This window comes from Abramis brama, assembly GCF_963993115.1.
Source record: "Abramis brama genome assembly, chromosome: 24".
In the NCBI taxonomy this organism is placed as follows: Eukaryota; Metazoa; Chordata; class Actinopteri; order Cypriniformes; family Leuciscidae; genus Abramis; species Abramis brama.
In genome coordinates this window covers 25,110,976-25,129,500 of record NC_139986.1, presented here as the reverse complement: position 1 = coordinate 25,129,500, position 18,525 = coordinate 25,110,976, and the positions used below count along the sequence as shown (strand labels likewise).

At 36.1% G+C, this 18,525-nt stretch overlaps 3 protein-coding genes and 1 long non-coding RNA gene across 9 annotated transcripts in view; 3 read left to right on the top strand and 1 right to left on the bottom strand.

Annotated features, from left to right (window-relative positions):
- Positions 1-7,757, top strand: part of esco1 (establishment of sister chromatid cohesion N-acetyltransferase 1) — a 10,203-nt gene extending 2,446 nt beyond the window's left edge. Inside the window, exons 2-10 of the mRNA XM_084102488.1 lie at positions 1-87; positions 2,769-2,862; positions 3,060-3,126; positions 3,578-3,668; positions 3,922-4,053; positions 4,579-4,668; positions 4,810-4,953; positions 5,751-5,935; positions 6,791-7,757. The exon at positions 1-87 is cut by the window's left edge and continues 1,663 nt beyond it. Coding sequence (XP_083958614.1) covers positions 1-87; positions 2,769-2,862; positions 3,060-3,126; positions 3,578-3,668; positions 3,922-4,053; positions 4,579-4,668; positions 4,810-4,953; positions 5,751-5,935; positions 6,791-6,938 — 1,038 coding nt within the window. The 3' untranslated portion in view covers positions 6,939-7,757. The remainder of the gene's footprint in view (positions 88-2,768; positions 2,863-3,059; positions 3,127-3,577; positions 3,669-3,921; positions 4,054-4,578; positions 4,669-4,809; positions 4,954-5,750; positions 5,936-6,790) is intronic.
- A 474-nt stretch (positions 7,758-8,231) lies between these two features.
- On the top strand, positions 8,232-14,230 carry pak1ip1 (PAK1 interacting protein 1). 6 transcript variants are annotated; one of them, XM_084102492.1, is made up of 11 exons: positions 8,232-8,337; positions 8,437-8,516; positions 8,739-8,901; positions 9,024-9,144; positions 9,616-9,690; positions 9,875-9,927; positions 10,122-10,267; positions 10,876-10,973; positions 11,147-11,243; positions 13,480-13,609; positions 14,085-14,230. In XM_084102492.1, the coding sequence occupies exons 2-11, from the start codon at positions 8,439-8,441 to the stop codon at positions 14,198-14,200; spliced, it is 1,077 nt and encodes a 358-aa protein (XP_083958618.1). In that variant the 5' UTR covers positions 8,232-8,337; positions 8,437-8,438; the 3' UTR covers positions 14,201-14,230. The 6 variants fall into 6 exon arrangements, with proteins under 6 accessions (XP_083958618.1, XP_083958619.1, XP_083958615.1 ...); XM_084102493.1 differs by having other exon boundaries at positions 8,235-8,337; positions 8,742-8,901; XM_084102489.1 differs by having other exon boundaries at positions 8,237-8,275.
- Positions 14,231-14,472: 242 nt separating this feature from the next.
- tmem14cb (transmembrane protein 14Cb) lies at positions 14,473-16,622 on the top strand. Its single transcript, XM_084102387.1, has 4 exons — positions 14,473-14,658; positions 15,008-15,109; positions 15,201-15,288; positions 15,409-16,622. Exons 1-4 carry the CDS (start codon positions 14,583-14,585, stop codon positions 15,470-15,472), a joined length of 330 nt encoding a protein of 109 aa, XP_083958513.1. The 5' UTR covers positions 14,473-14,582; the 3' UTR covers positions 15,473-16,622.
- On the bottom strand, positions 15,634-17,783 carry LOC311075187. Its single transcript, XR_014604432.1, has 3 exons — positions 17,493-17,783; positions 16,781-16,853; positions 15,634-16,695 (listed from the first exon to the last, which is right to left on the bottom strand). It is a non-coding gene; the product is annotated as an uncharacterized lncRNA (long non-coding RNA).
- Positions 17,784-18,525: the final 742 nt, after the last annotated feature.

Genomic DNA, 18,525 nt, shown 5'->3' with positions numbered 1-18,525 from the left:
TACACTCCCAGACGCAAGTATTCACCAGATGACTTTGAACTTGACGGCCTTGAAGATGAGACGACCAAACCAGCTGCCAAAAATGAGGTATAAAACTCTTGCGCACACAGAAATTCATACTTTAGCAAGGATTTATTAATTCAGTGGTTGCCAAACTTTTTCCTCTGTAGAGAAATATATTTTCAAGTCCCCTAACTTACATGCACCCTCACTCTCTGACATTAGCTTGCTCGCAAAATCCTATAGGATTTATTTGAAGAAACATTGTAATTAATACAGTAACTTCAATGGGTTTCTCTTTGTGTTCATGATGTGACGTCTTAACTTGTTTGGCTTCGTACTTTCAGAAGTTAATATTTTGAGGCACGCTGTGGTCTCTGTTCCTTACCCACCGTTGTACTGGTGAATCCGAGAGTGAAATACGCCTCATTATATTTTCTTGTCTTGAGGCTGTCTAAACTGGACGTAACAAAGCGAACGCAAGAAATCCATTTGTCCTATGTGTCAGAGGTTGAGTGAGCGCTTGCAGTACATCAGAAATAGAACGGGGCATCAGTTTATTGTCGAACATTAGACATGTCGTCCAATCCACATCCAGTATAAACAGCATCACTGGTTATAATGGGTTCTATTTGTTTTTGTCACGTCATGTGGTTCGCGTGTGGTGTAAACCCATTGTTTTGGTAGTTTAAAATAGATTCATCGTATGATTTGTTTACCTGGCACTGGCAGTCCTTTCACAAATTTGTCCATGCTTAGAGCAGAACCATGCGGCTTTCTTATATATTTACATGGCTCCCTGCAATACTCAACTCTGATTCTTCAATCGTGCCATCGTGTACAACTGATAACAGACTGCTTAAGTGGGTACTGCGAGTCAGATTGAGGTAATAAAATGTCAAATTAATATTTTAAATATTTACTTGTGTGGCAAGTAGTGGCATAATAAGCGGGATAATTTTGTAGTAGGGTCTTGTATCACCCTGGACAGGTTTCTTTTGCATTACAATCTGCTGACTGTACACTATCCTAGAGCTTTAATTCTCTGCCCGAGCCCGGACTCGACCGCCACTGTCCTCGGGCCGGGTCGGGTCGGGCCCTTGATAAAGCACGTCACGTGTCATGCGCAGCGTCTCGCACGGGTGACGCATCACACCTGCTGTGCGTGCTGTAGGCTATTCTGTTGCTATTCTAAGTGCGACATGGATCTTGAAGAAGCAAAGAAAAAAATTAAAACAGGAGAATTAACTTTGAGCAAGTTTGGAGGAAAATCGGAGGTATGGACACATTTTAAACTAGTCGTGGGGAGTGACAACATAATGTGTTGGCTTTGTCTCGTGCATTAAATGCGCACGCTGCTCGCCTATGACAGCAAAAAAACGGGGACTTCGACGATGAACAGACAAGCAGTCTTGCCATGACAGAAATTATTATAGTAGTCAGCCTCAGGCCTCAATATCCGCTTTTGTTACTTTTCTGATCCATTTCTGAATAAACATTCTTCCTTGTCGCATTAGGTCTATTCATTAAGATAATAATTAATGAATGCACGCACAATTATGAACTTGATAAATGTTACAGATATGTTTTACTATGCACAAACAAATGCCTTTCAACTTACATGTGCAAAATTCAGAATTAAATGAATGTGCTGCAATTTGTACAAAAAGAGTCTGTAGTAGCCTACGTGTTTTAGCCATTAAATAAGCACATAGTTTCAAGTTTAAGTTTTGTTTTGAAGAAGGCTTTTCTTTAAAGTGAATTTCATTTAGTATAAATTGTATCTTAATTTTAATACATTTTTCATCAACCAATTGCCTGGATTTAATACATAAAAAGCAATATAGCAGACATTATAATCATGACATGAAGTCGCTGGCGCACCGCGGTCGCTTACACCATTTGAAACTCGTAACACACGCTGTCACCGAATTTACAAATGCACATCTTGCTTGTTGCTCACACACATGTTTAAATAACAATATGTTGAAGTAACATTATTAATAATAATTAATCTATAAGAATATTTGATTGAATGCTGAATGTTGTGCTTGTTCAATTTAATAAAATTAAAACTTTAATTGTGATAATTAAAATAATTGAATATTGAATATTGAGTGGCCAATTTTTGCTCATTTATTAATAGTATTTATATAATATAGCCTATATAGCTGCGCAGCTCCCCACTGTAGCCTTAATAATCTAGCACAGCAGCATCTGCTTAAAAAAATTCTGGCGCCGCCCCTGGTTATAACGGCCCATGTATTAAAAATGGTCGGGTTTAAATCGGGCTCGGGCTCATAATTACAGTGAACGTGTCGGGTCGGGGCCGGGCTCGGACACAACGAGCTCGGGCTCGGGTTGGGTCGGGCTTGATTTGTTGGGCCCGATTTAAGCTCTACTACTATCCTTTAGCCTTGACATGCCCCCCTTTTATAACTCTGGGCCCCCCTAGGGGTCGAACCCCTCCAGTTTGGGAACCACTGCATTAATTTGATCCAAAGTAAAGGCATTTATAATGTTATAAAATATTTCTATTTCAAATAAATGCTGTTCTTTTGAACTTTCTGTTCATTAAAGTATCCTGAATAAAATGCATCACAGTTTCCACAAAAATGTATAATAATAAAAAATGTTTCTTGAGCAGCAAATCAGCATATTAGAATGATTTCTGAAGGATCATGTGACTGAAGACTGGAGTAATGAAAAGTTTTTACATTACATTTGAAGACATGTCTTCATGCTAACAATCTAAATAAACAATACAGTTCTCACAGGTCAAACCAGAGCAGTCCTCTTCATCAGCTCCAGTGCAGCCCAAACCACCAGTGGAGAAGAAGCCATGTGCGCCCACTACTGCAGGTAGACCTTCTATTGATTTGTTGGATTTTGAGTTCACTGATAGCCTGACTTCTGTCCATCTTGGACTTGCAATGCTAGTTTCATGATAGGTGTTTGTGGAGCGTATCATACCCAGATAATGTGTCAAGTTTGCTAAACTAATTCTCTTTGACCACATGTTTGATAATACAGAATGTGCATTTTTTTATGGTCCACAGATAGTAAACCGAAACCCTCTCCCCAGCAAGAACCTGTCCAAGACACGCAATCAGAAAACAGCAACAGGTAATTAATTGTTGAAATATTTGAAAACTAAAACTTGCTTTCAAGTCTGTAAAAAAGGCAGAATATCTGTCTTCTGTTCTGTGAAAATGCTTTTTCCTATCTTAGTTGAATATGCGACTACAGGAAAGCTGTGGTTTTATTTCCCTGAAAAATGTAAACACTATCTGCGTATCAGAGCATTGCTCTGTTCATTGTGAGCAACATTGACACAACCAATACCATGAGTTTGAAGTGGGGCTGTCTTTTTGTTCAACTAATAAGAAGTGTTCAGGAGAAAGTCATTATTTTTGCAATTCCATTTGGTGATGCTTGTTGAGCAGAAATGACACGGCTTATAATGTGTTGTTGGAAAGATAATCTCAAAGGAATCCGTTTCATCATTGCAGCAATGTCTATTCATAATTTTAGAAAACAAACTTAAAGCATGTCTTAACATTTGGTGTCATTTCAGGGCAAATTCTGGTGTTGAACCTGAAGCAGAACAGAAGAAAGAAGTCCGAGACAGTCCCAAACCTGCAAATACAGCAACACAGTCCAGCAATGTAAATCAGTTATATGCTAATGAACTTTGTTTGGTTATTAATTAATCCTAGTTTCATTATATTTCTTTCTTTTTTCATTCTTCAACGTCTGAATTGTGTGTTAAATATACAATTGCTATTTTACAACTTTGAAATTATTTTGAAATAAACAATTAAACCGAGAGAAGTCTATACATCACGCCCATCGTTATATTATGCATCGGAGCACTGGTGCTCATTAGCATTTTGTGAAGGCTGTTTTTGTGCTTTGCAGGATGCTGGTCAGAAGGCTTTTGGTGCGGTGACGTGTAATGTGTGTGGGATGCTGTACTCCCCTTCGAGCCCAGAGGACGAATCCCAACACCTCCTCTTCCACAACCAGTTCATCAGTGCTGTCAAATACGTGGTGAGACACATATTTGTTATTACGTAATTCATAGTTATTGACATATAGATGCTGTTTCAGTCAGATTCATCAAAGTCTTGAGTGACGTATTGCTTTAATAATCTTATAAGATCCAATGTTTAAAATAAGACCATAATACAAGACCATATGAAGACTTCAGATGCAAAAGCCTCTAAGTGCCTGAAATTTCCTTCTAGAATGATCATTTTTATCAAGCTTATATGTTTATGTTCACTTATTTCACTTTAATGGCAATGAAAATTACCTATTAATTGTCATTAAAGTGAAATTACTGTACTTAAATATACGAGCTTGATAAAAATACTCATTTAAAAGAAAATTTCAGATGGTACTTAGAGGCTTTTGCATATGAAGTCTTCATATATAACGAAATAAAAATTTTTTTCCTATGTAACATAGGTAATTAGCATATAACAAAAGCTTTCATATTATGATGGGAGTAATACAGTCTCAAAATAACTACATACCCATGTCTCAAAATCATTACTGTAATATGTGGTCCAGGGCTGGAAGAAAGAGAGAATCCTGGGAGAGTATCCTGATGGCAAGGTTATTCTTGTTCTCCCTGAGGATCCTAAGTACGCATTGAAAAAGGTACTTGTTTCTTCCTCATATATTTCCATTCACTAGCCCTCAAACTTTCTGCTGTAGCCATACTGCATGTTTAGAAGATTTCTAATTGTTCCCCCGATACATATTATGTCTGTTTATGATATTTGTCTTGTTTGATTTAAGGTTGAAGAGATCAGAGAAATGGTGGACAATGACTTGGGCTTCCAGCAAGTGGAGACCCAGGTCCCGTCACAGACCAAAACCTTCCTCTTCATTTCAAATGATAAGAAAGTCGCAGGCTGCCTTATTGCAGAGCACATCCAAGAGGTCAGCTGAACATACAGGTGTTTAATAGCATGTTTATAGGTGTATCTCGCATCTGTGTTTTTACTAGGGGTTAAAAAAACGAATTATACAAAATTCTTTGTTTATAATGGTTTAACTTTAACATTATTCCTTTATAATATGCAATACTCAAAACATAATTAGTTCTAGCTAACTAGTTTAAATGAAATGTCATTAAACATTCTCATGTACAAGATATAGAAATCGCTATGTATAAATCAGTCCATATTTGAATACATTGAACTGCATGTTTTTTGCATTATATATATCATCTAATTATAGAATTAATCTGTTCCCTCAGAATTTAAAGTTCTACATATTCACCACCTCTTGCATCAAATCTTGTTTGAAGAAACCAATATTTTTAGAAACGAATAATGACTCAAAAAAAAAATATTGACTTAATTTTATTTTTTACAATATTTAAATCAGAGTTCCTCTGGTTTCCCCCTCAATTAACTCAGAAAATGTGAAAAACGTGTATATTCCATGTGGGCCTATTAATAACTAATTGAAGTCTTTGTAAGTGCTGCTTCTTTGTGTAATGTTCATCTTAGTCTTCATCTTCATCATTGTGCTGCCCTGTCTACATAATTCTCCTTTACTGTACTTTTACTCTCATCACTGTTGTTTTGTTTGTTATCATTGCCCATTGCCATTATTGTTGCTTGTTCATTGTAAAGCACCCTTGAGCCCTGGAAAGCCGCTATATAAATAAAACGTATTATTATTCTAGTCTATTCTACATCTGATGGGTTTGTTTTGGCTGCTGTGTGCAGGGATACAGGGTTATAGAGGAGTCCATTCCAGAAGGTTCAGAAGGAGAGAAGGTCATGTACGAGCGTCAGAGAGCCTGGTGCTGCTCCACCGTACCTGAGCCGGCACTCTGTGGCATCAGTCGCATTTGGGTGTTCAGCATGATGAGACGGAGAGGCATCGCCTCACGGATGATCGAGTGCCTCAGGTAAAGCGTTGGATGGGTGCATATGAATGATTGAAACCACTGTTAAAATGTTGTAGCACATAAATGTGGGTAGTTACACTTTTAAAATGTACAATGCATCAAAACACATTTCAAACCACTTATTTTATCTGTATTAATTAATTTTACTGTCCAAAAGCTGTAAACAAATTTTAATGTTTTATGAAAAAATATAAAGCAGCACAATGTGTATTATAATGCACTATGAGTCCATTGTTATGCATTTAGAATACTTTTAAAATACCTTACATTACACAATATTCAAAAGTAATATTTTTGTAAATTATTTTATTCAACAAGGATGCATTAAATTGATCAAAGGTGTCAGTAAAGACATTTATAATGTAACAAAAGATTTCTAGATTTTTTTCAAATGTTCTTTCAATCTTCTATACATCTGTAAAATCCTTAAAAAAGAAAGAGGAAGAGAGAAAATATTAAGCTGCACAACTGTTTTCAACATTGATTGTTCAAATCAGCATATTACAATGATTTCTGAAGGATCATGTGACACTGAAGACTGGAGTAATGATGCTGAAAATTCAGCTTTGATCACAGGAATAAATTGCATTTTAAAATGTATTCAAACGGAAAACAGTTATTTCAAATTGTCATAATATTTCACAATATTAGTCTTTTTTTGATCAAATAAATGCAGCCTTTTTGAGCAAAAGAGACTTTTTTTCAAAAATCTTACTGACCCAAAACCTTTGAATGGTAGTGTACTTTCTACAAATTTCAAGTTGTGTTAAAGTGTTTTCTGGGATATTAAAGGAAACAAAATAATGCATTCTTACAGTGCAGACGCAAATGTTCATTCATCTTCTTTTTCTCCAGGAATAATTTCATCTATGGGTCTCATCTAAGTAAAGATGAAATCGCCTTCTCCGATCCCACGCCTGACGGCAAACTCTTCGCAACACATTACTGTGGAACCACTCAGTTTTTGGTCTACAACTTTGTAAGCGGCAATCGCTCAACCTGACAGGATGTGGACAAAGAAACAGAGCTCAGTTTTGAAATACACATTCAAGAAGAGGACTGGACTTAGAAGACTTTATTTCACGATACCAAACAGTGCAAAAATGAGGGAACACTACAGACTATTGTTGAGAGTCTTGGTTTATATTGGCAAAAATGGGCCTAGTCTCCTCACAGGAGGTGTAGGGTGTAATGTTAGACACTGATATCTAACCCTCACGGCCAGGTGACGTATTTTAATAAGTCTGCACAGTAGCTTACACCTGATGAATTGTTTAATGAAAGACGTTTAAACCGTTCTCTCAGGTTTAGGTTGCAGCCTATCTTAGGACTCACCGTTTAGTGAAGCCATGTAGTCCAGTGCACAATTGCAAAATCAGTTTAAGTACTTCTTCCTAGAACAGTAAGGAAGACGTGTGAACTTTTCTACTGTAAGCAATGCCTCGGTCTTGAGGCGACGATTTTTAAATCTCAGGTTGAAAAACATCATGAATTTGTCATCGAAATCTCCCTTCAACCCTTTCATCATGTCAGCTATTTTTAAAGAGAGCATATTTTCCTGATACAATGTGTTCCATGTGCATTTTAAAGAGGTTTACATGCATGGCATTGACATCGATAGATGGCAGATGATTTCATAGAAGTCGCTGGTTTTGCACAACACTGTGCAGAATGAATTTGATTCATTTGTTTCTAAAACACAAGTGTAATAATTCAAAATGTTTGCCCGGTCATAGTATTCCATCTCATTTTAATATTTTTAGATTGATTTTATGTATGTATATGTATTTTGATTGAATTATATTAATTTACCCCATGGAAATGACTACAGATGGATTTCTTTTTAATATCATAATTTTGCTATCTACATTAATACATTTTAGAAGCCTCATAAAATTATCAGGACACATGCGTTGATCTCATATATCAAGTATTTAACTAATTTATAAATTGGGATATTTGCTCATTTTTTACAAACAGTGAAGAAAAACAGCTTACATTAGTTAGTCATACAAGTTACTTTTATAGTAAGAAACAAATAAAAAGTAAACTGCAAAAGAGATCCAATGTTAAAATGGGCTGAATTTCTATTCCAGTAAATGAATTTTATTTATTTATTTTTATTTGAAAGGTGGAATTACCTATATGTTGTTTTTATCTTTAACATAATGTATGAAGCCTCAACTGTGCTGAAGAACCAGGTACAAAACTTTTTGTCAAGTTTTTATTTATTTTTCCTAGTTTTGAAAAAACGGCCTGTTGACTTTCATTATGATAGGGACTTTTATTATGAAATATTGCACTTCCGGTGGGAGTTAAAGGAGTCTACACGTTGTTGCTGTGGGCATACGTATTCTTCTTTCAACGTGCTTTAATGTTTTAAGCTTTATTATAAACTCTAGGTATAACAGATGTATTAATTTAAATAGTTACTTATGAGTGACAGTGTGTCATCTGTCTCTTAAAGGCTGTCTGTAACTGTATGAACACGTGTTTTATAGACATGGGGGATCATGTCGAGTTAGTCGCTGGCTGTTATGAACAGATAGTATTTGGATATCGAGTGTGCACTGGTGAGGAGGTAATTATCATTTTTCATAACTTTTATTTCTTTAATTGATATAATCTTCATTAGTCTTATTCCGTCTGTGCGTTTTTTTTTTTTTCTTGAGTGCAATAATTTTGATTGGTCCAAATTTTAATAACAGGCCTATTATGGTTATAATAGCTCACTCCAATTATAATAACAGTTCTGACTTCATTTCAGATATGATCTGAGTTATGTTCTGCATGTCTGTTTTAGGAGTGGACAATTGAGCCCAACTTTACCCATCATGCACACACAGCATCACTGACTGCAGTTTCATCCAGTGATCGATTCATCGCCACAGGAAGCAAAGATGAAACCATTCAGCTGTATGACATGAGCAAGAAAACTGAACACGGGGCGTTGTTGCACCATGATGGTAAGGACATCTATCAATTTTGGTTTCTAATTGGACAAGACAGTCTGGGATCAAAGATTCTGCATCACTGACATTTATGTTTCATGTGATGCATACAAATTGTAACTTCACCTTCTCGACAGGTTCCATCTCGTGTCTGGAGTTCTACGGGACGTCCCATTTGCTCAGTGGAGGACACGACGGTCTTATCTGTGTGTGGAGCACCCAAAAATGGGAATGTTTAAAATCTATCAGAGCTCACAAGTAAGTAATGTGAACACAAAATATGCTACCATTCAAAAGTTTGTGGCTGGGTGTTTTTTTTTTTTTTGTAATAAATACTTTTATTCAGCAAGGTTGCATTAAATGGATTAAAAGTGACAGTAAAGACATTAATGTAACAATGGATTTCAGTTTCAAATAAATGCTGTACTTTTGAACTTTTCAATTTTGATAATAATTGAGCAACAAATCAGCATATTAGAATGATTTCTGACACTGAAGACTGGAGTAATGATGCTGAAAGTTCATCACAGGAATAAATTACATTTTAAAATTAAAATTATTTTAAATTGTAATAATATTTCACAATATTACTGTTTTTACTGTTTATGATCAAATAATTGCTCCCTTAGTGAGCAGAACAGACTTCTTTCAAAAATATTTTAAATCTCGCTGACCCCAAACTTTTATTTATTCATGTATAAATGATGTAACCTGGGTTTTATTTCTTAGGGGTCATGTTACTTCACTGTCCGTACATCCTTCTGGAAAACTTGCACTCTCTGTTGGAACAGACAAGACTCTGAGGCATGTACAAAGATGTTTTTATTCCAACATGAATATCAAAAATATTGATCAGACTGTTAAACTGTGTATGTTTTCATTCATATTTGTGTTTTGATTGCTAATAGATATCATTGGGCTTGATTTGTTTACGTTAGTCAGCAAAAAAAGTAATTCTTATGACAAAATTGAATTGCTCTAATTGCAGAACCTGGAATCTCATCGAAGGTCGTTCAGCTTTCATCAAGAATATCAAACAGAGTAAGTTAGAATATAATGTTATACTTTTTGATTCTGTATTTTCATAATTTTCCTTCCTTTTTTAATTATTAGATTGATAAAATTATTGTAATGTGTTTGGAAAACTTAAACTTTTCAGCTAAATCAAAAACTTTAATAATAATAATAAACAATTTTTTTTTAAATGTTGACTGGTGTGTAATGATGTTTTGTAGTTGCAGAGATCGTCTTGTGGTCACCAGACGGAGATCAATATGCAGTGGTTATGAATAACAGAGTGGACATTTACAATGTGAAGTCTGCCACAATTATTGGAACCATTGCATTCCCAAAAAGGATTTCATGTCTGAAGTTTCTGAAGGTGAACAGTCAATTTAGACAGTTCTAGTTTAGTTTGCAATTAATATGTTAAAGTGCCCCTATTATGCTGTTTTAAAGGTTTCTAATTTTGTTTTGGAGGCTCCTACAACAGGTTTACATGCATCCAAGGTCAAAAAACAATTGAATTTTCTCATAATATGCATTGCAGCATTAGCTCTTTTCTCACAGTGTCTGAAATGGTCCAATAAAGGATGCAGTCTCTCTAAACTCCTCCTTTCTGAGAACTTACTCTGCTCTGATTGGTCAGATGGCTCAGTCTGTTGTGATTGTTCGACCGCTTACAGTGTGTGTTGGAAACGAAACGTCCATTACCATATCTGAATTTCAGCTTGGATCTTCCTCAATGCTTGATACACAGTGATTCGAACAGTAACGATGGCGTCGATCTTTGAAACTTTGCAGTCATTTTATATTCATAAACAGCCATATCACACACTACATGAAAGGTAATATCCGAAAAAGCATAATAAGGGCACTTTAACTTAGTTTTTATTCTTCTGAAGTTTTGCTGCCCTGGTTTGTCAAAAGTAACCTGCTCAATTGATTATATAAAGTCTTATTCCAGTCTCTGTTCTCTGTCTCTTCAAGAACACACTCTTGGCTGTGGGTGGAGATGATGAGAGTGTGTGTATATATGACGTGACCTCACAGAAGTGTGTGTTTGAGTTCAAAGCACATGAGAACAGGTATGACCCCTTCATTATGGGTGCATCCCAATCTCACAGAATTAACCCATTTTCTTGGGCTGTTTTATCATCAGTATTGTTATAGTGCATTGAAATTCCCAGAATGCAGTGAGCATCGGCATAGAGATGAGTTGTATTTGTAATTGTTTTATCAATTTAATGTTTTTTTCCAGAGTAAAAGCCATTGAGAGCTTCATGAAGAATGATTTTTGTGTCCTTGTTACGGCGTCAAACGATGGATTCATTAAGTTGTGGAAACTCAATCTTGAGGTATTATGCTTGACCTGTAAACATTGAACCATTTTAAGCATGAAAACATTTGGCCTGGTGGTTTTATTTTGATTTGATTGATTTGTCTGATTGATTGATTGATTGATTGATTCATATAACTTTATTATCCACCAATGTGTGTTTCGTTTTTTTGCTTCTCATAAAAAAAGAGTTACAGTGAGGAAAATAAGTATTTGAACACCCTGCTATTTTGCAAGTTCTCCCACTTGGAAATCATGGAGGGGTCTGAAATTGTCATCGTAGGTGCATGTCCACTGTGAGAGACATAATCTAAAAAAGAAAAATCCAGAAATCACAATATATGATTTTTTAACTATTTATTTGTATGATACAGCTGCAAATAAGTATTTGAACACCTGTCTATCAGCTAGAATTCTGACCCTCAAAGACCTGTTAGTCTGCCTTTAAAATGTCCACCTCCACTCCATTTATTATCCTAAATTAGATGCACCTGTTTGAGGTCGTTAGCTGCATAAAGACACCTGTCCACCCCATACAATCAGTAAGAATCCAACTACTAACATGGCCAAGACCAAAGAGCTGTCCAAAGACACTAGAGACAAAATTGTACACCTCCACAAGGCTGGAAAGGGCTACGGGGAAATTGCCAAGCAGCTTGGTGAAAAAAGGTCCATTGTTGGAGCAATCATTAGAAAATGGAAGAAGCTAAACATGACTGTCAATCTCCCTCGGACTGGGGCTCCATGCAAGATCTCACCTCGTGGGGTCTCAATGATCCTAAGAAAGGTGAGAAATCAGCCCAGAACTACACGGGAGGAGCTTTCACCGTTTCCAAGGTTACTGTTGGTAATACACTAAGACGTCATGGTTTGAAATCATGCATGGCACGGAAGGTTCCCCTGCTTAAACCAGCACATGTCAAGGCCCGTCTTAAGTTTGCCAATGACCATTTGGATGATCCAGAGGAGTCATGGGAGAAAGTCATGTGGTCAGATGAGACCAAAATAGAACTTTTTGGTCATAATTCCACTAAACGTGTTTGGAGGAAGAAGAATGATGAGTACCATCCCAAGAACACCATCCCTACTGTGAAGCATGGGGGTGGTAGCATCATGCTTTGGGGGTGTTTTTCTGCACATGGGACAGGGCGACTGCACTGTATTAAGGAGAGGATGACCGGGTCCATGTATTGCGAGATTTTGGGGAACAACCTCCTTCCCTCAGTTAGAGCATTGAAGATGGGTCGAGGCTGGGTCTTCCAACATGACAATGACCCGAAGCACACAGCCAGGATAACCAAGGAGTGGCTCTGTAAGAAGCATATCAAGGTTCTGGCGTGGCCTAGCCAGTCTCCAGACCTAAACCCAATAGAGAATCTTTGGAGGGAGCTCAAACTCCGTGTTTCTCAGCGACAGCCCAGAAACCTGACTGATCTAGAGAAGATCTGTGTGGAGGAGTGGGCCAAAATCCCTCCTGCAGTGTGTGCAAACCTGGTGAAAAACTACAGGAAACGTTTGACCTCTGTAATTGCAAACAAAGGCTACTGTACCAAATATTAACATTGATTTTCTCAGGTGTTCAAATACTTATTTGCAGCTGTATCATACAAATAAATAGTTAAAAAATCATACATTGTGATTTCTGGATTTTTGTTTTTTTTTAGATTATGTCTCTCACAGTGGACATGCACCTACGATGACAATTTCAGACCCCTCCATGATTTCTAAGTGGGAGAACTTGCAAAATAACAGGGTGTTCAAATACTTATTTTCCTCACTGTATGTAAAGACAGACAATAATCATACAACAAATTAAAAACAACCACCCAATAAAATTAATAATTCTCACAAAATATCCTTACCCTTACATAATTCCATTCAATATTGTCTGTCACTGGTATAAAAGAGTGTTTGAAACATTTTTAAGAACTTAGTCCATACCAGGCTGTAATATTAAACACTAAAATACGTTCAACATGACTTATATACATTTCCAAAACTGACTGACTAATATTGAAACTCAAACTTTGAGTTGTTCTTCTAAAAATAGTCTACTTTCTCACCAAAACTCAATCTTGTATCCAAATATGTTCCTAGATATTTTAAATTGAAAGCCTGATCATTTAACTTGAATTTTCCAATACATGGTATTCACTAGAATTAACATTATTGTACAATCCTTTGATTGATCCAGTGATATGCAAAGCACTCATTTAACTTTAATTAGTATTTTATACTCTCTCTTTCCTATACAGAAACTTGAGACTGCTTCCTTGCTTGGCCAGGTGAACACCACTGCCAGACTCACCTGTCTTTCCGTTTGGAAACCTGCTGAAGCGAAAGAGACAACTGTGGAGCAGTCGGCCCAGCCTGCAACTTCTAAAAGTGCGGTCACATTTGCTGTTGTTCTACGAATTTCATTTCAATAGAAATTTGTGGGAATCTTGTATGTCAAGCAACTACGGATGAGTTTCCATTGACCATATTTGAGTCCTTTATGCATGTTTGCTGATCGATGTTTATATGTGAATAAAAGCCTAAATTAAATCTGTTTATCATATAAAGCGACCGAGTCTCATCAGAAGACTTAGATTAAACCTGCTTGATTCAAATGGATTCGTTTTATGATCTCTTATGAATATTTTGAACCGTCAGAGTTTTGAGTGAATATACATTCAGTGGAGGGTTATCTTCATTAGTGTTTCGAAGATGAACGAAAGTCTTATGGGTTTAGAACAACATGACGAGTGACTACTTCAATTTTTGGGTGAACTTTCCCTTTTAGAGTTTCTCCCCCCTAAACAACAGAGTGCAGTATCAGAGTAATAAACATTAATATCTATGTCTTTTCTCAATACAGCTGTTGTGGAGCCGCCTGTGCCAGCCAAAGGGAAAAGGGTGAGGCTACCAGGAGAGGAGGTGATTCTAGTGGAGGAAGGCAGCTCCACAAAGCAAGGAAAAAAGAAGAAAAGATAAAAAGCGCAATAAACACTTTTATTGAAATTATTGGTGGTGTTCTGTTATTTACATTTCCTGTTAGTCATGTCATATAACGGAGTGACTTGAAGTGCAATTATTGATGTCAATAACACTGCAGTTGTTTAACTTGAGCATTTTTCCAAGTAGTAAAGGATACACACATATATATATATATATATAATTATTATTATAATTATTTATCTATCTATAAAACTGAGAAATGTAAAAGTTCTCACCTACACTCTTAGACTTTTATTTTGAAAATCGCTAGTATGCAATGTTTCAGGAAGTTAAAAAGTGGAGAAGATTTAGCTTTTCCCCCCTAGCAATCATCACGATTGCTTTCTGTTTTATTTGAGAGTTAAACAAACGTGCAGATATGTCTGTGGATTGGCTTGGTTATGGTTATGCAGCTCTAATAACGATAGGAGGGATTGTTGGTTATGTTAAAGCAGGTAAGCATCTCATGCGTGGGACAAACGACGGTGTTCAGTTCTCTGGTTTAGTTTTGGGGTAGCTAGGATATGTAAAACACTTTTTAAAAAATTCTAATATGAATTAAAATATTAGCACATTCTAATCGTGTAGATGTAGCCAAGCGTTTAACTTAATTTTTTTTTAAATCTAAATATTTTAATTATTTTAATTACTCTACAACTCGCCTTCAAAACTTTACGTGAATTATCTCACCGATATGTGCGAGTAAATCAGAAAAAAAAATGTATTATAGTTTGTTCATACTTTTGTTAAAGAACATTTACCTGAACTTTACCGGAACTTCCTAATATGGTCATGTTCCTGTAGGTAGTTTTATGTCTCTGGTTACTGGGCTGATGTTTGGCATTGCAGCATTTTTTGGTGCTTATCAGATGTCAAAAAATGACAAAGATATCTGGGTTTCAATGGGTAAGTCACTGTTTTTAATTCTATTCATAGCCTATATTCTACAAAACTAAGGATCAAATATGGCAAATCAGGTTTGTTTTTATATTTGCAGGCACCTCTGGATTTCTGACTGCTCTAATGGGAGTGAGATTTTTGAGTTCATGGAAGATTATGCCAGCTGGACTCATGGCAGGAACAAGGCAGGAATATTTTGTTTATATATGCATTTTGAACATAGATTTAGGTATGTGTGACATTAACTTGGACAAATGTATTATTTTGGCTGTTGAATTATATATTGTTCTTTCTCTTTCTTGCAGTTTATTGATGTTCCTGAGGATTGGTGTTAAAGTGCTGAAGAATTCTCAAAAAAAGAAAAGATGACACTTTACAGAGACTACATGCAGATCTTGAGGACACAGATGTACTGAAATACTTTCATTTTATACAAGATATATGAAAACGACAATAAAATAACCATTTTATAATAAAATTCAATTTGGGGTGTTTTCATAACTGTAGATGAAAGGAAATAAAATGTATTGCATTTCAAATATTTGTTGATTTATGTGCATGACATATTACAGATAATGTTCACATTCTCCTGCCTAATACCAGATCTAGATTTATAACTATCTTATTTAAAAGTCTTCCAACCAAAGACATTATTCAGACAGCACCATGATAGTCACAGACTGAGATGTATTTACTTTGACCTATAGAGGGCCCAAAAATCTTTTAATAAAACCAATATTTTTAGACCAGACAAATAGCTGTTATTTTTAAAGTATACAAAGTTGTAATATATTTGGCCAGTTTTATTATAACCTTTTTTTCACTGTACAAAATCACGAGTGTCTAAATCTTCATTAAAAAAATACAATAGAATAATTAAAATGTAAATGTACAATGTAAAATACATTCATCTTTTTTAAAAAATTTTTTATTTTATTTAATTTTTGGTAACAGTTTACAATTAGGTTTCAATTTTTCAATAGTTAACTGCATTGGTTAACATGAACTAACAATAAAATGTTTATTAATCTTAGCTAATGTTAATTTCAACATTTACTAATACATCATTAAAATCAAAAATTGTATCTGTTAATATTATTTAATGGACCTGAGCTAACATGAACTAAGTTGTTTTTTTATTAACTAATGTTAACGAAGATTAATAAATCCTAACAAATTGATCATTGTTAATGTTAACTAATGGGTGTTTCTTGTAAAATGTGTTTACACTTTATTTTAAGGTGTCATTTACAGTGTAATTTTATATTTAAGTACTGAGTAACATTAATTAACAACATGTACTTACTGTATAGGGTTAGGATTTGGTTGAGGGTTATTTGCATGTAATTATGCATAATAAGTACATGTAACATGTAACAAGGACACTGTAACATAAAGTGTTATTATTAATTTTTCCACACATCTCTGCTGCTGTAAATGTATGTGAAGGAGGTTTCTGATGCTTTTTTGTGTTTAATCTTGTATTATGCCTGGGACAATTAAACGTATCGCTTATTATCAGTGGCGGACTGGCACCAAAAAGAGGCCCTGGCAATTTTAGCAGAGAGGCCACATTTGTCTTCTCAAGTCATCTGCAACCAACAAAGAAACATAACATTACACAAACAACACACTCCAATAATAGCTTAACCAAGACATGAAAAATAAATGTTTTACCTTCATGTGGTTACAGTAGCAGGTTGCGCAATAATTTGCTTTTCTCTGCCACTCTGTCAATCACATCATGCATCTATCTCACAATAGAGAGATTACATACATTTAGGCTATTTGTCCTTCACAGGAAAAATAGAAATAAAAAGTCATTATTATTATTATTATTATTTAGTTCATAGGGCTATTATTTTTCAGAGATAGGCCGTGGTGTTTGTTTGTTTGCTTTTTTCCTTGTTTTTTTGTGGCCGCCTGCAGCTCCGCTTAATTTATTATTATTTTATTCATATTTACATTTACATTTATGCATTTGGCAGACGCTTTTATCCAAAGCGACTTACATTGCATTCAACGTACACATTTTTACATTTTGTCAGTTCATAAGTCTGTTGATTTGCGACGGCCTATTGTTGCAGACACTCCGCTTTATTTATTTATTTACAGTGTTGGGGCTAGTTACTCAAAAAATAATATATTACATATTACATATTACTCTCAAAAATAGTAATGCCTTACTTTACTTTATTACTCCCTGGAGAAAGTAACTAGTTATATTACTAGTTACATTTTTTTTCTTAATTACTCTATAATTGCCTGAGATGCATCAGATGGAGGGAGAACATACAAAGGAGGAGTGTTCTTTAGGGTCTTTATTACGCCAACAACAGACTGGCACTGTCTAGCACAAATAACTACAAACAACTGTACTTGTACTTGCCGTTGTTGACGCTTCCATTTTTCCCCATCTGTCCCAATAATATCTGTCTGCAGAGCCGCAGAGCCACAGTTTCACCACAGCAGTTTTACCCGCGCATGCGCAATTTCAGGTTGTAATTCAAGCCCTATAAATAGTCATTTATATGCAAAATTGTCTATAAAACACAACCGGTCTTCCGACCTTTTACTATATGCGCGAGGGAGAGAGAGCAATACAGCGCTCGTGTTGTTTGAAGGCGGTGAGAGTGAACGGGTTGCGCGCGTGCGTCCGGGGCGCTATATTTTTTTCCCCAGGATGGTAGGGGAAGACTCATGAATATTCATTAGGGAAGTCATCCCTGATTGGCCTTAACTGCCGCGTGTCGACCAATCGGTGATGGTAAATGATACCTCGTGCCAAACCCAGACCAATCACTGTTCCATTCACGCCCTCCTCCCCTTCCCTTCTGTTCTCTGTGTTGTGTGCCTTGTGTGTGATGAAGGTGCTACTGGCAAATGTAACGCAAGTAACTAGCTCGGGAAAACTGTAATAATATTACCATTTTCAGACCAGTAATGTCTTACACTACCAGTTACTGAAAAAAGTAATATTATTACAGTTATTACTTTGTAACGCGTTACACCCAACACTGTTTATTTAGCCTTTTTATATGGTTGTGATGAGCGCCGAGCGAGCCGCTGGCTGTGCTGCCGGTTGCGGGCGGCCAATCCGCCAAAAGGCGGCCGCATCTCCGCTTTATTTATTTATTTAGCCTTTTTATATGGTTGTGCGCCACAAGTTGTGATGAGCGGCGAGCGAGCCGCTGGTGGTGCTGCCGCTTGCAGCCATTGCGCCAATAGGTGGCCGCTTCCTCGCTTTATTTAGCCTATTTATTTGTTTGTGATGCGGCCACAACAAGTGATGAGACCAGGCGGCCGCAGTGGCATTTGCCCACATTGCCCAATGGCCAGTCCGTCACTGCTTATTATAATGTTCCATTCTCCGAATACATCAGGTGTGCTCATTATATGTCTCATTAGTGAGTCTCAGGGGT

Coding starts and splice junctions, on each gene's coding strand:
- pak1ip1 (XM_084102490.1), top strand. CDS start 8,418: ATGAACACGTGTTTTATAGACATGGGGGATCATGTCGAGTTAGTCGCT. Junction 8,902..9,023: donor GGCGTTGTTGCACCATGATG/GTAAGGACATCT, acceptor CCTTCTCGACAG/GTTCCATCTCGTGTCTGGAG. Junction 9,691..9,874: donor GGAACAGACAAGACTCTGAG/GCATGTACAAAG, acceptor CTCTAATTGCAG/AACCTGGAATCTCATCGAAG.
- tmem14cb (XM_084102387.1), top strand. CDS start 14,583: ATGTCTGTGGATTGGCTTGGTTATGGTTATGCAGCTCTAATAACGATA. Junction 15,110..15,200: donor AGATATCTGGGTTTCAATGG/GTAAGTCACTGT, acceptor TTATATTTGCAG/GCACCTCTGGATTTCTGACT. Junction 15,289..15,408: donor GGACTCATGGCAGGAACAAG/GCAGGAATATTT, acceptor TCTTTCTTGCAG/TTTATTGATGTTCCTGAGGA.